General features: G+C 50.6%; 8 protein-coding genes across 8 annotated transcripts; 3 read left to right on the top strand and 5 right to left on the bottom strand.

Moving 5' to 3' along the window:
• Window positions 1-180: 180 nt before the first annotated feature.
• On the top strand, window positions 181-861 carry ASPVEDRAFT_36185 (MICOS complex subunit MIC10). The gene is made up of 3 exons (XM_040811152.1): window positions 181-267; window positions 421-571; window positions 633-861. Exons 1-3 carry the CDS (start codon window positions 193-195, stop codon window positions 680-682), a joined length of 276 nt encoding a protein of 91 aa, XP_040662565.1. The 5' UTR covers window positions 181-192; the 3' UTR covers window positions 683-861.
• ASPVEDRAFT_253769 (uncharacterized protein) lies at window positions 830-1,399 on the bottom strand. The gene has a single exon (XM_040809775.1). It carries the CDS (start codon window positions 1,228-1,230, stop codon window positions 913-915), a length of 318 nt encoding a protein of 105 aa, XP_040662564.1. The 5' UTR covers window positions 1,231-1,399; the 3' UTR covers window positions 830-912.
• Window positions 1,400-1,440: 41 nt separating this feature from the next.
• mac1 (putative copper-activated transcription factor GRISEA) lies at window positions 1,441-3,040 on the bottom strand (the record flags this gene model as incomplete). Its single annotated transcript, XM_040814092.1, has 3 exons — window positions 1,441-2,720; window positions 2,780-2,940; window positions 3,006-3,040. 3 exons carry the CDS (start codon window positions 3,038-3,040, stop codon window positions 1,441-1,443), a joined length of 1,476 nt encoding a protein of 491 aa, XP_040662563.1.
• A 788-nt stretch (window positions 3,041-3,828) lies between these two features.
• Window positions 3,829-4,841, top strand: ASPVEDRAFT_119038 (putative mitochondrial outer membrane protein (Sam35); the record flags this gene model as incomplete). Its single annotated transcript, XM_040805662.1, has 3 exons — window positions 3,829-4,092; window positions 4,153-4,392; window positions 4,446-4,841. The coding sequence occupies 3 exons, from the start codon at window positions 3,829-3,831 to the stop codon at window positions 4,839-4,841; spliced, it is 900 nt and encodes a 299-aa protein (XP_040662562.1).
• Window positions 4,842-4,988: 147 nt separating this feature from the next.
• Window positions 4,989-5,945, bottom strand: ASPVEDRAFT_78549 (class I SAM-dependent methyltransferase; the record flags this gene model as incomplete). Its single annotated transcript, XM_040816566.1, has 3 exons — window positions 4,989-5,384; window positions 5,453-5,761; window positions 5,832-5,945. The coding sequence occupies 3 exons, from the start codon at window positions 5,943-5,945 to the stop codon at window positions 4,989-4,991; spliced, it is 819 nt and encodes a 272-aa protein (XP_040662561.1).
• An 801-nt stretch (window positions 5,946-6,746) lies between these two features.
• Window positions 6,747-7,673, bottom strand: ASPVEDRAFT_58642 (cell division control protein 14; the record flags this gene model as incomplete). The annotated part of the gene is made up of 2 exons (XM_040815431.1): window positions 6,747-7,334; window positions 7,416-7,673. 2 exons carry the CDS (start codon window positions 7,671-7,673, stop codon window positions 6,747-6,749), a joined length of 846 nt encoding a protein of 281 aa, XP_040662560.1.
• Window positions 7,674-8,851: 1,178 nt separating this feature from the next.
• On the top strand, window positions 8,852-10,066 carry ASPVEDRAFT_119781 (FPP/GGPP synthase family protein; the record flags this gene model as incomplete). The annotated part of the gene is made up of 2 exons (XM_040805735.1): window positions 8,852-9,249; window positions 9,301-10,066. The coding sequence occupies 2 exons, from the start codon at window positions 8,852-8,854 to the stop codon at window positions 10,064-10,066; spliced, it is 1,164 nt and encodes a 387-aa protein (XP_040662559.1).
• Window positions 10,067-10,202: 136 nt separating this feature from the next.
• On the bottom strand, window positions 10,203-11,390 carry ASPVEDRAFT_253586 (Smr domain-containing protein). Its single transcript, XM_040809770.1, has 4 exons — window positions 11,300-11,390; window positions 11,107-11,207; window positions 10,782-11,032; window positions 10,203-10,718 (listed from the first exon to the last, which is right to left on the bottom strand). Exons 1-4 carry the CDS (start codon window positions 11,328-11,330, stop codon window positions 10,391-10,393), a joined length of 711 nt encoding a protein of 236 aa, XP_040662558.1. The 5' UTR covers window positions 11,331-11,390; the 3' UTR covers window positions 10,203-10,390.
• Window positions 11,391-14,002: the final 2,612 nt, after the last annotated feature.

The following is a 14,002-nucleotide window of genomic DNA, read 5'->3' as shown; positions in this document are numbered from 1 at the left end:
TTCCTCCTTCTCGGGCGGAACCCAAGCTCGAAAACCGCCGCTCCCGAACCGATCTCCTTGACGTCTTGTTCCTTACCTACTTATCCAATTCATTCGTTCCCGATCCTTTCTGCTGTTAATTGCAAAAGGTAACCCAACTTGAACCTCCAATTGCTTGCGCAGTCTAACCGGCAGACTTCTAGATCGATTACAATGGCCGACTCCAGCGACTCCCAGCCCATTGCCCGCTCGACCAAGCTTGTCAGCGAGGCCCTGCTCAACGAGAAGGTACCAAACCCGTTCTATCCGCGACCTTCGGCATGATGCAACGACCCCGTCTACTCGCAATATACCCAACTTTTAGCCCCGTGGGCATCCCAATCAAAGAACTAGTGGATTTCCTTGAACAGCCGGCTAACACGTGCCCTTGTTTCACTCTAGTGGGATCGTGCCATCTCCTCCATGATCATTCGCTCCTCCCTTGGTCTGTCCTTCGGTGTTGTCTTTTCAGTGCTCTTGTTCAAGCGGAGAGCTTGGCCCGCTTGGGTTGGTCTGGGTTTCGGTGCCGGACGCGCCTGGGAAGAGGCCGACGGTATGTTCAGCCGAAATTGTGAACAAAGACAGAAGATTGGGCTCGCTGACATGAAACTTAGCTTCCTTCCGCCGGGGTGACTCCCCCGTGAGAGACGCTCTGCGTCGGTAAAAGCACTTGGGTATGCAGTCTGTGAATGTATGATACCTGTATAGCTGGACTGGGGACAGCGCATGGCGACGGCATGGTTCTTGATATACAGTTTAGGAGAAATTCTAGACCTTGCTTTCTTCCGCAGATTAAAGTGATTCGCTTCTATTCCATTCACACTACGAAATATTCGAGTTGACCAGCGAGTATTTCATTAGTTCACGCTGAAAGTATTTGTAGATTGTCGACTATCAACCCACTATGCACCACTTCAAAAGCAGATACAAATCCGAGCCGCGTAGAAGACTATCGTGCTCAAAGCTTTCTTTACACTTAATTGCAGCTGATCCGTGCAAAAATCGTGACAAAAGCCAGGCACATGCAAATGGGTAAAAGTGGAGAGTAACAGCGTACGCCTTGCTCTTTGCCAAACATAAGATGCAACGTGAAAATGCAAGCGCAGAATAAACAGAGGATAAGAAAAGAAAAAGACGAGTAGGGTCTTTGGAAAGAGTACTCGGGGCATTCACAAAGGCAACACGGCAGAAACCCGCATGAAGTGTGGACATGAAAATAGGATATCCGAGGGATAAGGAGGCCGGAGACGGAAAAAGGGAAGGCAAAGAAAATTATACACGAACAGAAAATCCAACAACTAACTCCAAAGTCCGATATGCAAGGGTATCAAGATCATGAATCATCCAAAGACATCCGACGTCGAGTACAATAGATACGGGGAAGGGCCTGGTGAAAATAAACCAAGATGAAGGCTGAAAACCTTACGGGTTTCCGTGGGTTAAACAGCCGAGGCAACTGCAGCTAGGGCCACATTGACAGTTACCTGCCTCACCAGCACAAGCACCCGGTAAGCCAATCTCATACTCATAGGTGTAATAGGCATCGGGAATCATAAGATGGTCCGCGGTAAAGGATTCAAGAGCCTGGGCTTCGTGATCGTCATCCAATGCACTGCCATTAGTGCCACAACACTGTCCAGCGGGCGCGGGCGCACTCTCGGCGCTGTCTTTTAGATTGTTTTCGGATTCGGCGAGCGGATGGCCCATTGGCGGATCATTGGCGGGGATACCGTTGGATTGAGAGTCCTGGCGACTGCTTTCATCCGCTGGGGTACCTGAGTCTTCTGCAATAATGCGTCCCATTTCCTGAACGTGTTGCACCGTTACGTCGTTATATGGATGATCTGGACATGCAAAGCAGTTACAGTTAGGACCACATTTGCAGTTATGAGAAGTGCCGCTAGCCTCCGGTGCGAAATTGTGCCGAGCGAGATCAGGGGCAGTAACAGAATCAGAATGTGGCATAGTAAGTTGTTCGAGGCCAACGTCAGTGGTATTGGCATAGTTTTTGGGTGAAATATGATGGGCGAATCCAGACAAGTCAGGCTGGAAGCCGTCGGTTGTCTCACCCACAGGTGAGAAATGTCCATCTACGCTTGGAAATCCCTGCCAAGTTGAGGGAGGGGCGTTTTGCACGGGATAGGAGGCCAGGGGAGACATAGCATAACCATTTGATGCAATGTTGTTGGGCTCTGTCTTAACACCATTTGAACTCTCGCTCCGGGGATTGGAGCAGCACGAACCCCCAACCTGCGTCGACATGGGAGCTTTGGGTTCCATAGGAGAATGGAAGACACCGGTGTGAAAAGTATTAGATGCAAGCCCGTTACTCGAGATTCCGAGACCATTTGAGAGGTTGTTCGCGGTTGGGAAAGTGTTGAGATGTGGGAATGCACCATTGAGAGCGTTGTATGAATAGACGGCACCTGGCGCTTGTGGCGTATATGGGCTCATAATCGGCGGGGTGCCATACTGGAGCCCCTGCTGATGAAATTCGGGTATAGAATGAAGGGCCCTGGTGACCTGTTCTGGTGCAGGTTTCACTTGTTTCTTGCTAGACTTCTGAATCTTGTTTGGGCTAGGACTAGCACTGCTGCCGCTGGGGGCGGCAGTCAAATCTATGGGAAGCTGGGAGACCGCCGGAGTAGGCTTATTCTCATCAAGCAGCATCTTGTAAACTGGTCGGCATATACAACCTGAACCTATCAGGGATACGGTAATCAGCTAAAGCTGGTCAATCAAATAGAACATATGCCCTTACCCTTTGGGATCGCAACCATGAAGGCACCGAGCTTCTTACAGTTGCAACTGCCTTCAACATGAGGGCACTTAGACAGCGGACGTCCGGCCTTGCCAACGCTAACCATAAGACGATCGTAATGGGCGCATTTAGAGGAACGGTGGCCCCGGATGCATGGCTCACTGAAAAAACAGTCGCTTCATTAGCCCACAATGCTTCCGATGAATGTACGCCGTAGGATGCTTACCACGACCACTTGACACCATTTTCATCGAAAGGCATGGCGAGTGTTGTCTGTCTAAAGCAAGTTGAGGAATTCCGAAAATAAGAAGGAAAGATAGCCTGATCTTTGTTGTGGGGTGCTGATAGCACGCAATGCGGTAATCGATTTACCCCACGACTAACACCAAGCCCTGCGACAACGATGGAAAGGTCACGAAGCGTTCAGTGTTGGATATAGAAAAATGGGAGCGTAACAGTCCACCTAATATTCAGCTAAACGGTCCGGAGAGGTCAATGAAATGGACGACTAGCATGCGACTCGGGGTGACAGATCCGGACAGAGACGGAAGAGAACGAGGCCATCCAGACGGCGGAAGATTAAGGGAACGCTCAGATCACGAAAGAAGGCGGCAGATCAGATGAGCGAGCGAGCGACCATGCGGGTTTGCGCTGAGCCTCTTCATGTATCGAACCATCCAGCGAAAAGGCGCAAGCGAAAGAGCTGCGAGCCAGCAATGTTGAAAGATCTAAGTAGCCCGGTAGCTGAGGTAGCGGGGTTCGTCGCAATCAGAGTGGTCATTGAAAAAAGATACCCGCAGCCGCTAATTGGCCGCCGGGGAACGTCCCTGGGTGCCTTGATGCCTGGCAGTTCCGGGCCGCATCGACCTTCCCTAACAAATTATCGGGGTCGGAGCTTTGAGCCGAGTCTCTCATAACTCATCGTCCTGTTTCGAGACACGGATGGCCTCGTCTGGAGCTACTTCTTCATACTTATTTTCGCCCACCTAGAACCTACTCTCGTCTGTCTCCACCGATCTTGCGGCTGTTAATTCCCTGTTCTGCAGCCAATGACCTCTAATCACGACGACCATGATATTCCCGAACAGCGACCCGACAGCAGGAGGGATGCGCGCCGGGTACGGGACTTCTTTTCAGTGCCTGCTCCCGTAAAGCGCGTCTTTGATCGCTTTCCCCTGATCACGTACCCTGAGAACGACTTGCCACACCACGCATGGTCAACACGGCGGGGAAACCAACTATTTGTCTTCACCGATGCCGCTGGAGCACGTCGAGGGGCCCCTTCTTTCAACCCACAATGTCTTAAGTGGCAGGTATGCAAGGTCTATTTAACATTTAATGCTGTTCGGTAACTGATCTGAGTTAATGTGTAGGCTTACCTGAAATTCGTTGGAATTGACTTCGATATCGTCCCCTCAAATAACCACGCATCCCCATCCGGCGTCCTCCCTTTCCTCCTCCCAGCTCTTCCAGTCGGTACCGGCACGCCGATTCCATCCGGTAAATTGCAAAAATGGGCCATTGAGGAGGTCCACTGTGAAGAGGAACAGCAACTGAACGTGCGCTTCGAAGTGTATTTATCGCTGCTGGACACCCGGATACGGAGTGCTTGGGTAAGTTTAAGCTGTGATCCAACGAGTCGGAGTCTGGACTAACGTCTAGGTAGCTCTACCAGCTCTACCTTAACCATGACAACTTCGAGGCTGTTGCGCAGCGTCTTTATGTCAATCCGTCGAGTACCAATTTTGCCGTTCGAGCCGTGCTAGCAGCACAGTTGCAGCAGGCTGCGCGAGACGAGCTTCTGAAGTCATCAGCATACATTGATACTAGCGCTTTAGAAGCTGAGGCTGCAGAAGCATTCGAGGCGCTTTCTACGTTACTCGGCGACAAAACTCACTTTTTCGACCGGCCAAATCCGGGACTGTTCGACGCTAGTGTGTTTGCTTATACGCATTTGATACTGGACCAGAAGATGGGGTGGAAACATAACAGGCTGGAACAACTATTATCACAGCATGGAAATCTTGTTCGACATCGGGAAAGGTTACTAGGGTTCTTCTAGGCGAATTTGGGCCCGACGTGGACGACCAAAAATATATCAGTACCTGTACAATAACAATTTTGACCATTGAGCTTCCATACAACAAAAAACATAGAGCTCTACCACCCCGGCACCGGCTGCCTAACAATCGACCGCATTGTTTACCACCTAGTCAACCCGCATCCTAAAGCAAATTCCAAACCACACCGTAACACCCACCCACTTCTTCGCTCTTTCCCCCAACCCTTCCACCATGGCCTCATCCACGCTCCTCTCCCTTACTCTCTGTCCTCCCTCATCCAGCGCCACAGGCTCGAACCCAAAGCGCTCTGCAGAAACCACCACATCGTCAACCTTATGCGCATAACTTGTGGGCCTAATCTTCTTCCCAGTCTTCGCATCCACAAATCCAGCCTGGCTCATTGTCCCCATCTCCGTATGCATATTTGTCACAAGAAAATATCCTCCGGGTTTAATCAGCCTTGCAGCACCCTCAAAGAACTTGTCCCCGGGAATATGTTCCAGCACAAGGGTAGAAATCAATCCAGACGCACCATCGCCCAACTGGGCCCGTGAAGGTTCAGATAAAGACCCCAGACCCAACCCTGGCTCGGAGGGCGCAAATCATACACATCTAGTGTAACCTCATCACCACCCACGATGCCCAACTTTGACCGAAGAGCCTCCCTAGCAACCCCCAACATGCCCGACGACGCATCCAGTCCGATGATCCGGGCATCCTTGGACGCTGATTTGGCCAACTGTAGGGTATTCCGACCTGTACCACAGCCCAAGTCTACTAATTTAATGCCTGGATGGTGATTACCGGGTTCTATTTCCGTCTGGTCCTGGGCTCGAACAAGGCCTAGAAACCGCGGGAGTAATTCCTTCATTTCAACTGTGTCAAGGGCTTGGAGGAAGTTTCCATCTGTGTCGTAGACCTGCAATTCAGGTTGATTAGTCCCTCGTCCATGGATCGCTGTTAAATGCGAGAGCTGGCAATAGTCATACCTCTGCCCATTTATCATAAGCCTCGACGGTATTGAGGTATTCCACACGCTGACCTTCTGGAGTTGTTTGTCTGCCGCTTCGGTGAGCGAGAGCTTCCTGAATTGTCTGGGCCATGGTGGTAGTTTGCGTTGGCTCTATAGGATTTTGATGGCAGGTTTTGATCGTAGTAGTATGTTATGCTCCCGTCGGAATGATGTACTTCGCTGCTCGGCCTCTCGGTCCACGAAGATGGTCTCTGTCTCGAACTGTCACCCAATGAACCGACGTATATATAACTCGCGAAGCTTGATACAGCGCCTAGTAAAGAATTCAAATTGAGTCCAGCAGAAGTTTCTTATTTTGTGTTTTATGTTGCAATAGCAGCAGCCCGTTCGTATATACACTTTCTACGATGTGCGGATGCGTCACAGGCTGAAGCCCTCACCATCAATTCTTTACGCGACTCGAATATCAAAGACCGTTAAGTGAGAAAGTATAAGTGTTAATTTAAAATTAAAGTCGTAAAGTTTTACTTGACATTATCATTTGGGCCGTGTAGTCCGGATCAAATATAAAAAAGACGCGGGGAACATCATGGCTGGCACATGAGACATCAGAAGGAAAAGTCGTTATGAAGGCAGCCGATAGTTCGGCAAAGACACTGGCTTGACAGAAAGAAAGGAAAATAAGGAAGGACACCCAGGTGGTGAAGTAAGCGGTAAAGAGTAGAGGTATAAAAGAGAAGGGAAAAGGACGTAAATGAAAAGAAAAAGAGAAAGTCGATTGGTCACCGTGCCAGCCGGAGAGAAGGTAAAAAGAGGGTAAAAGAAGCAAAAGTGTCAGGCAAGGCGAGAACGAGACGTAAACCCGTAACCGTACGCACCATCGCTCAATAAATCGTAAGCACGCATCCTTGCTCATCATTCGTTTTTTGTCTTAATAAACCGTAGCACCAAACGGTGCCGTTTCCTTGAGATCCTCCACGAGATCTTCAACGTTGTTCAAATATCTTCCCAGGAGAGATTGTTTCTCCTCAGTTGTGCGTGTGTCGCGATTTCCCTTAGTACCGTTATGAGCTCCTGGGGTATTGGCGGTCCTTGGTGAAGGGCCACCGCCCAGCTTGCTAGGGCTGCGTGGTATACCAGTGTTAGGAACATTTGCCGAGGTCAAAGCGGTTTCTGGCATCAAATAAAAGTAAAGGAATTCAACTAGCTTCAGCTTGACTTCGCGAGCGGTCGAGCGCTGTTTAAAGAGCGATGTCACCGTGAGAAGTCCATCCAGCTCTTCAAAGGTCCGTGTGTTGGCTGGGTGGTCTAGGAGTGCAGTGACTAGCGTGAGGAGGGTCGCCGACTGGATTGCAGGGCAATTGATGGGATCCAAAAGATCTAGCAGCAGGTTCATGTATATTTCGCGGGCAAACAAAATCCGCGAAGGTGGATGGAGCAATAGCACGCCCTGTATCAAGTCCAGGGTGGATAAAATGAGCAGGTCGTTGGTACCACTGCTACCGCGACCAAGAAGATGCTCCAGGCAGGTCACCAAGCGCATTGCCACTACAGCGAAGTCAGCTCTAAATCATGTAATAGGATGGTTGAAAGGCTACACACCGTTCCATTGGAATCCATCCTGGAGCTTGAAGAATTCTCTGAATGCCGGGTCATCTCTGAGCTCTGACAAGGCTTTACAGCCCGACTGTGGAGCGTCAAATAATAGCGACGAACCCCGTTTGTCTGACACTGGCCGTTTCGCCCTGGACAAACAAATCTGCGCAAGCAGCCCTTCAACCTGGCGCAACCCTTTGCGCACTTTGGTTGGCTCGTAGGAGGAGAGGTAGTCGAACGAATGCGCCAGTAATGCCTCCATCAGTGTCAACACCTCTGGGTTGTATGGGAGAATTAAGAAGTCAATCCCAGAAGGGACGTTTGAGGGAAGAGAGGAGGGAGAAAGGGCGAAACACGGTCTTAACCTGGACCCTCCCTATGCCAAGCGGGCGAGGCTTATCTGGAGAAGCGGGCTGAAGAAAACAAAAGCACCGTGGATTCGAGCTAAGGAGGGGTCTTAATCGGATTTCCGGACCTTATTGTGGATAAATACCGACCAGGAGGCTGGTAACAGCGCATCGCCATCGTCACTGCAAGATGATCAAAGGTCGAGAAGCTCTCCACTTGTCAAGTCTCGTTCACCTTGACTGGCCCACCACTGCCAGCACACCAAACACTCGTGCGCGTTGCCCCGGGCGACCGCCGCTTGCCCTCAGCCCAACGCAGAGGCTGGGCGCTTAGCTGCGTGAGGCTTGAGCTGAACAATGGAACCGCGAATCAAAATGATGTCAAAAGATGTGCCCGTGGTCGGGATCTCCGCCATCCATCCTGCATCGGACTTTTTGTTCCTGTCACCTGCAGTGGCGGAGTCTTATCACACGTCGGGAAGCGCTCGACTGCTGGGCAGTGGCACGTTGACTGTCAGGTTGCTCGTTTTGGAGGCCGGGCAACCGGCATGCCCTCTTCCCTTGCAGTTGCCTTCCTTGCAAGTATCGCATACTGGCAACCACCGTCACACCCTAACTGGACGCCTGTGTTTCTCCCAGAGGTTGTACCGGCGCATTGTACTGGCTAGACTCTGGTCGGGCCGGCGTCTCTATATGTCATGTGACCCAGTGTGCGACCAACCACCCAACAGCATGTGACACTACGTCACGTTGTGCCTGTCAATCTTTTTCGTCTCCCCGCATCAAAAGTTGGGGGCTTTCGCTGAGCGAGAATATGAATCGACTTGCTCCCCAGCTCCAGAAATACTGCTAGCCAGCGCGCGCGGCGACATTTGCAGCGGCGGCAGCAAACTTGTTGTTCTCCGTTTTTTTTTTTTTTTTTTTAGCAACTCCTGCGCTTATCCACAAGGTCCGCATTCGCGCGACTGATGATCCTCCTTCGTTCCCAGCCTCGGCCTATACAACAGGCAACCGCAACCGCAAACGCCGAAGCATCAAAATCTCTTCATTCCCTCGAGTCTCACCGCGAAGCAGTTACTGTACTACCTGGAAAATGTCTTCCAGCTCGCATTTTCACCCCCCTCCTACGATACCACCCCGGACTAGCTCCAACCGCATGTCAGACGTGTCTCCCCGCGACAAGACAGCCCTCATGACTATGTTCGAAAAAGACGAGCGTTCCGACCGCGACAGGCTTCAAACAAATACCGATATGTCTCGTCGTCATACGCGGAATCAATCAAGCCTCGATGGCACAAAATATAAGGATGGCAAATGGTCCCAGGAGAATGAGGAGGTCATCATGGGTCCATACGACTATATGCTTCAACATCCTGGAAAGGACCTTCGACGGCAGATGATCAACGCGTTCAACGCGTGGCTAAATGTTCCGTCCGAAAGCCTTGCTATCATCACCAAGGTGGTAGCTATGCTGCACACAGCTTCACTTTTGTGAGCGCTCTCAACACCTACATATCGAATAAGGCTAATTTTGTCTACCAGGATCGACGACGTCGAAGATAACTCTGTTCTCCGTCGCGGAACCCCAGTCGCACATAGCATCTATGGCACTGCGCAAACGATCAACTCGGCAAACTACGTGTATTTCCTCGCGCTTCAAGAGGTGCAAAAATTAAAGAATCCGGCGGCCATCGATATATATGTCCAAGAGCTATTAAACCTACACCGGGGTCAAGGCATGGATCTGTTCTGGCGGGACACACTTACCTGCCCAAGCGAAGACGAATATCTAGAGATGGTGGGGAACAAGACTGGGGGTTTGTTCCGGCTTGCCGTCAAGTTGATGCAAGCAGAGAGTGGCACGGGGAAGGACTGTGTAGCCCTTGTTAATGTAATGGGCCTGGTCTTCCAAATATGCGACGATTATCTCAACCTATCTAACACGGTTTATACCGAAAACAAGGGTCTCTGCGAAGACCTCACGGAAGGAAAGTTCTCCTTCCCCATTATTCACAGCATTCGCTCGAACCCGGGCAACCACCAGCTCATCAATATCCTCCGTCAAAAGACTAAAGACGACGAGGTCAAGCGATATGCTCTCCAGTATATGGGAAGCACAGGCAGCTTTGAACACACTCAGAATGTCGTTAGAGAACTCCGCGAGAGGGCGTTGCAACTCATTGACGAAATCGAAACCGGTGGGAGCGGCAAGGGGCCAGAGGGAAACGGTGACGGGACAATGGTCCGCGCGATTCTCAATAAAATTACAGAGTCGACCCTGAAGGATACCAACGGCTCGACCGAGTGATTCTTCCTCTTTATTTTTATTATTTTGACATTTTTGACTTGATACCATATAATTTGGGTCGGTAAACGAGTTTACCAAAACGGCTAAACATGATCTAACGACGAGATACGAATGATTTGCTTGATGATATCTATTCACGTGGAAGTTCCGGACATTTGCCATAGCTCATAAATCGGACAAAAAGATCCTAAATAGCATTCCGGGTATAACACTCTTCACCTTCTAAGTACCTCTAAGTACCTCTATCGTAACCGGCCAAATACCAGAAGCATAATGGTATCCAAAAAAAGGCCATTCACTCACAAGAAAAGCAAAATAGCCTCCTTACATAACAACACAGCAAGCCTTCTCCATCTTGCGCAGCACCCGCGGCAGAACCGCCCTAACCACCTGCTCAACAGGATCCTGGTTCTGTTGCTGGTGGTGCTGTTGTTGCTGATGATGTTGCTGTTGGTGGCCTTGACCATGACCCTGTCCATGTCCATGCGACGGCCTCGGGGGCATATTCGCCGCGCCACCAGTGAGGTTTACGTAGATTCTCCCCTCATTCTCCTCCGTCGCATACTGCAGACCCAACTCACGACAGACCTGCTCAACGCGCGGCTTAATCTTCTGCACATGGTTGGCAGAGTGGTTTCCCTTTCCGACAATCCTGTAGCCACCCACCCGGTTAGATCTGCCCGGTGCAATAAGTTTATTGGGGGGCCCAACTTACACGTGCAGGTGGTTCTGCCCATGACTCCGGGCATACTTAATTCTCTCTTCCAGAATGTCCTCGGCTTCCTCTACAAACTGCCCGTGCAGATCAATTGTATCTGCTTCAACGCGCCCCGCCGCGTTGTTCTCCTTGAAGATAAACTCCGATGCTTGGCGGTTGTACTCGTCCATTTTGCGCCCGTGCGCTTTGCCCTGCTCGCTGAGTTCTTTGGCCGCTGCGCCATCGCCGGAGGAGTATGCTTCTTGGGACTATATTTGTTCATTGTCGTTTAGCTATCCAGTTCTTGGGAAGATTTGGTGGTGGATGAGGGAGAGGAACGTACGCGCTGAAAGCAGTTGCCGCGCTTCGAGGCTTCCTGTCGGGCGAGGTTGCGCAGACGATCATACTCGGCTTCGGCATCGTTGCTCTGGGTGTGGTTAAAGGCTGCAAATTGGTGAACGGGTGGTGTGGTTAGCGATGGGTTTGCTGTGTGTGGTGGGCTGGGGGCTGGGGGTAGGGAAATGCGGTGTGTTTACCCCGAGGGCCCATGTGGGAGAGTTCGTGCATGGTGGGTGGATATTGATTGTCGCGACAATACTCGCGAGTCTCTAATGGTATATAGAGGTTGTCTAGACGGCTCCGGCTAAGAGAGAATAAAGTGCAGGGGACAGAAGTTGAGCGCAGCTGAGCCTGAAAGATCAAGGGATCGTCGCCCTAAAATGGGTGGAGCCAAGATCGGAATCTTCCCAGAAAAAAAAAATCCCGCCTCCGGAGGCAAAGGAGTGCAACGAACCGTGGATACTACTGGTAGTTTGTCCATGGCTGGTACTTGGTAGGGTTATAACCGAGGTTGTTCTGTATCATAGTCAATGTGAATAAACAAGTATGTAGTCTGACGGTATATAGCTGAGACCCTGAATTTAACTCAAGTCGCGACCTCGGCAGATATATATAATATGGAGTATTATATACAGTGTACTTATAGTTTAAAACGACCCTTACAGATTGCGAAAATGCCACCATGTGTGAGACTGTCAAGTGTCAAGTATATTCTAACCAGAGCCATGTCAAGGCAATGCTAGGCACACTATCTTGTATATACTTTGGAGGATTTGCTGGATATTTTGTATGTACGTATGAAATTTAACGATTACTCACTGGGGTCACTTTGAGCACTTGATAGAGAAGTATATGGTAAGGATCCAATGAAAAAGTTCAATAAAAAAAAAAAGCCCGAGCTGTCATCATATCCAAAGGCTTTTTGTATGCGAAAATATCCTGCCGTCAACACCCGCAGGGATTTAGTATGGCAGTCAAGGAAGTGGAGTCGTTGCTTCGTTGGAACTTGGAAGACACAGTAAAGTTTCGATGATGAAAGACAATCACGCTATCGACGAAATGGGGCACTGGAGCAAACGCAAGAGATTGCCTGGAGTCAATAGCATTGAACTAGCAGACTTCCCAACCGGAGTGACACGGCCAAGCGGTGCGGTAATGGTACGGGAGGGTCATCCGCCGCCCAAGAGGAACATAAAGGAACCTCTCGCTGGAAACGACACATATTATTCATTACTCTTCCTCCAGGATCCCACCAGGTTCACGTCTGACTCGCGTTCGCCCTTTTACTCATCTTGGTTTCTCCCGCGTGGCCTCGTCTAAGTGTTCCTGGCTAAAATCCCTGCTCCACCACTTCGTCCTTCTAGTCGCGTTCGACGCATCGCGCTAGCGGCTTTCCCAGCCTAGGACCTCGTGGCAGTGGGAAGGAGTATCCATGTGGCTGACCAAGTGGCCCATTATACGAGGAAAGAGAATAGTGTTTGGGTCTGGAAAGTTTATGATGTGCTGAGTGACGAGTCTGACCAAAAAACCAGGCGCCTGTTGAACTCTATCCTCCAGCACCCTGTCGGATGGCCGGGTTCTGCTGCAGAACGAGAAGCCGAGTTTCCTTAAAATCGAGCAAAACTCGAAGACAGCCCCTTTTCCCTGCATAAAAGACCGTTGACGATAACCATGTGCGGAGCAGCGGTGGAGTATGGAGATTGCCATTGCCCCGTCAGATATGGTATTTTCTGACGTGAATCAAGGAGACAACCGTTTCTGTTTTCTCCAGGAGTCCACTTAGCCATATTCCGAAGGAATACTCCGTACTAGGCCACAGCACCGTATCTACACCGGCCGAAGCCTGGCACGCCACAAAGAAGTTGAGTCCCCAGGACCCCGGATGGAGAATGCCTATGTTGTACCTATATCGACAGTGACGGCGACAGTCTTTGATTTGAAACCGACGGCTCACCTCAGACGCTCATCAGACGCACAGGACTCTCTTAATTCCCGCTGTGTGGTTGGATAATGAAACGGGCTCTGGCATGTCCGACAGTCTCGCTGCCGTAATCCAAGGATAAGGCAGGTTCCTCTCCCAGATATAATAAAGCGTTCCCTATAGTTCCTCTGTCTCCCGGTCAAGACTCCGTATTTTGATTTCGGAACCATGATGTTGATGAAGAAGCGGATCTGCACTAGGCGGAGATTAAGCCACGGCAGCCCAGTAGGCAGCTTATTGGAACCGTAAACATGATTCAGCCTCTGTTTTATCCTCCGACAGCGCCAGAACCCCCTCCGTGCCCTCGCCCGCGCCTCCAACTTCATGATTATTTCAGCTCTGCCGTTGTTATAAATCAGAACAAACCATGAAACGGACAAATCCCATGCCCCATTACGGGCGGGGCTAGGTCAAATGAGGTCTAGCGGTCGATTCATCAAAAAGGGGAGGGCGATTACCATGAGCTGATTGGCGAGAGGGGTATTATTCCCCACAAATACCCCTGTGTGATTGGACCAACCGCAATTGTGCAACCGGGCCATCCTGGTCCTTTTCAGACAATCGCCCCACTGCCCCTTATTGCAGCCTTCACACTTTCAGGCTCTTCCAGAAAAACCGACGCGGACTTGCAACTGGGCCCCTCCGGCTGCACAGCGTCCTCTGACTGGCAGCAACTGGAGTGCGGCCGTGGCCCTCCCAAGCTTCATCTTCCCCCATCTGCCCGTCGTCTTCTCCTAGTCGCTCCTGCTCTTCATCCGACTCTTCATTTTCCCCTTCCCTTCCTTCTCCTGACCCGTCTCCACGACCGAGGGCAAGAATAATTACTTGATTCTTCTTTTCTTTTTCTTCTTTGGACACAATCTCTCGTTGATTGTCTGCGTCTGCTCCCTTCAGTGTTGCTTTGTTCTTGGCTGGTCTA

This window comes from Aspergillus versicolor (genome assembly GCF_001890125.1).
Source record: "Aspergillus versicolor CBS 583.65 unplaced genomic scaffold ASPVEscaffold_1, whole genome shotgun sequence".
Lineage (NCBI taxonomy): Eukaryota > Fungi > Ascomycota > Eurotiomycetes > Eurotiales > Aspergillaceae > Aspergillus > Aspergillus versicolor.
The sequence above is the reverse complement of the archived record's forward strand: the minus strand, read 5'-3'. Positions and strand labels throughout refer to the sequence as shown.

Bases quoted from the DNA above. Each gene is read 5' to 3' on its own strand.
- ASPVEDRAFT_253769 (XM_040809775.1), bottom strand. From the start codon at position 1,230: ATGTCCACACTTCATGCGGGTTTCTGCCGTGTTGCCTTTGTGAATGCC.
- ASPVEDRAFT_253586 (XM_040809770.1), bottom strand. From the start codon at position 11,330: ATGCACGAACTCTCCCACATGGGCCCTCGGG. The intron at 11,033-11,106 runs GTACGTTCCTCT...GAACAAATATAG, and splicing joins GCGGCAACTGCTTTCAGCGC to TCCCAAGAAGCATACTCCTC. The intron at 10,719-10,781 runs GTAAGTTGGGCC...GGGTGGCTACAG, and splicing joins GGGCAGAACCACCTGCACGT to GATTGTCGGAAAGGGAAACC.
- ASPVEDRAFT_36185 (XM_040811152.1), top strand. From the start codon at position 193: ATGGCCGACTCCAGCGACTCCCAGCCCATTGCCCGCTCGACCAAGCTT. The intron at 268-420 runs GTACCAAACCCG...GTTTCACTCTAG, and splicing joins AGGCCCTGCTCAACGAGAAG to TGGGATCGTGCCATCTCCTC. The intron at 572-632 runs GTATGTTCAGCC...CATGAAACTTAG, and splicing joins CGCCTGGGAAGAGGCCGACG to CTTCCTTCCGCCGGGGTGAC.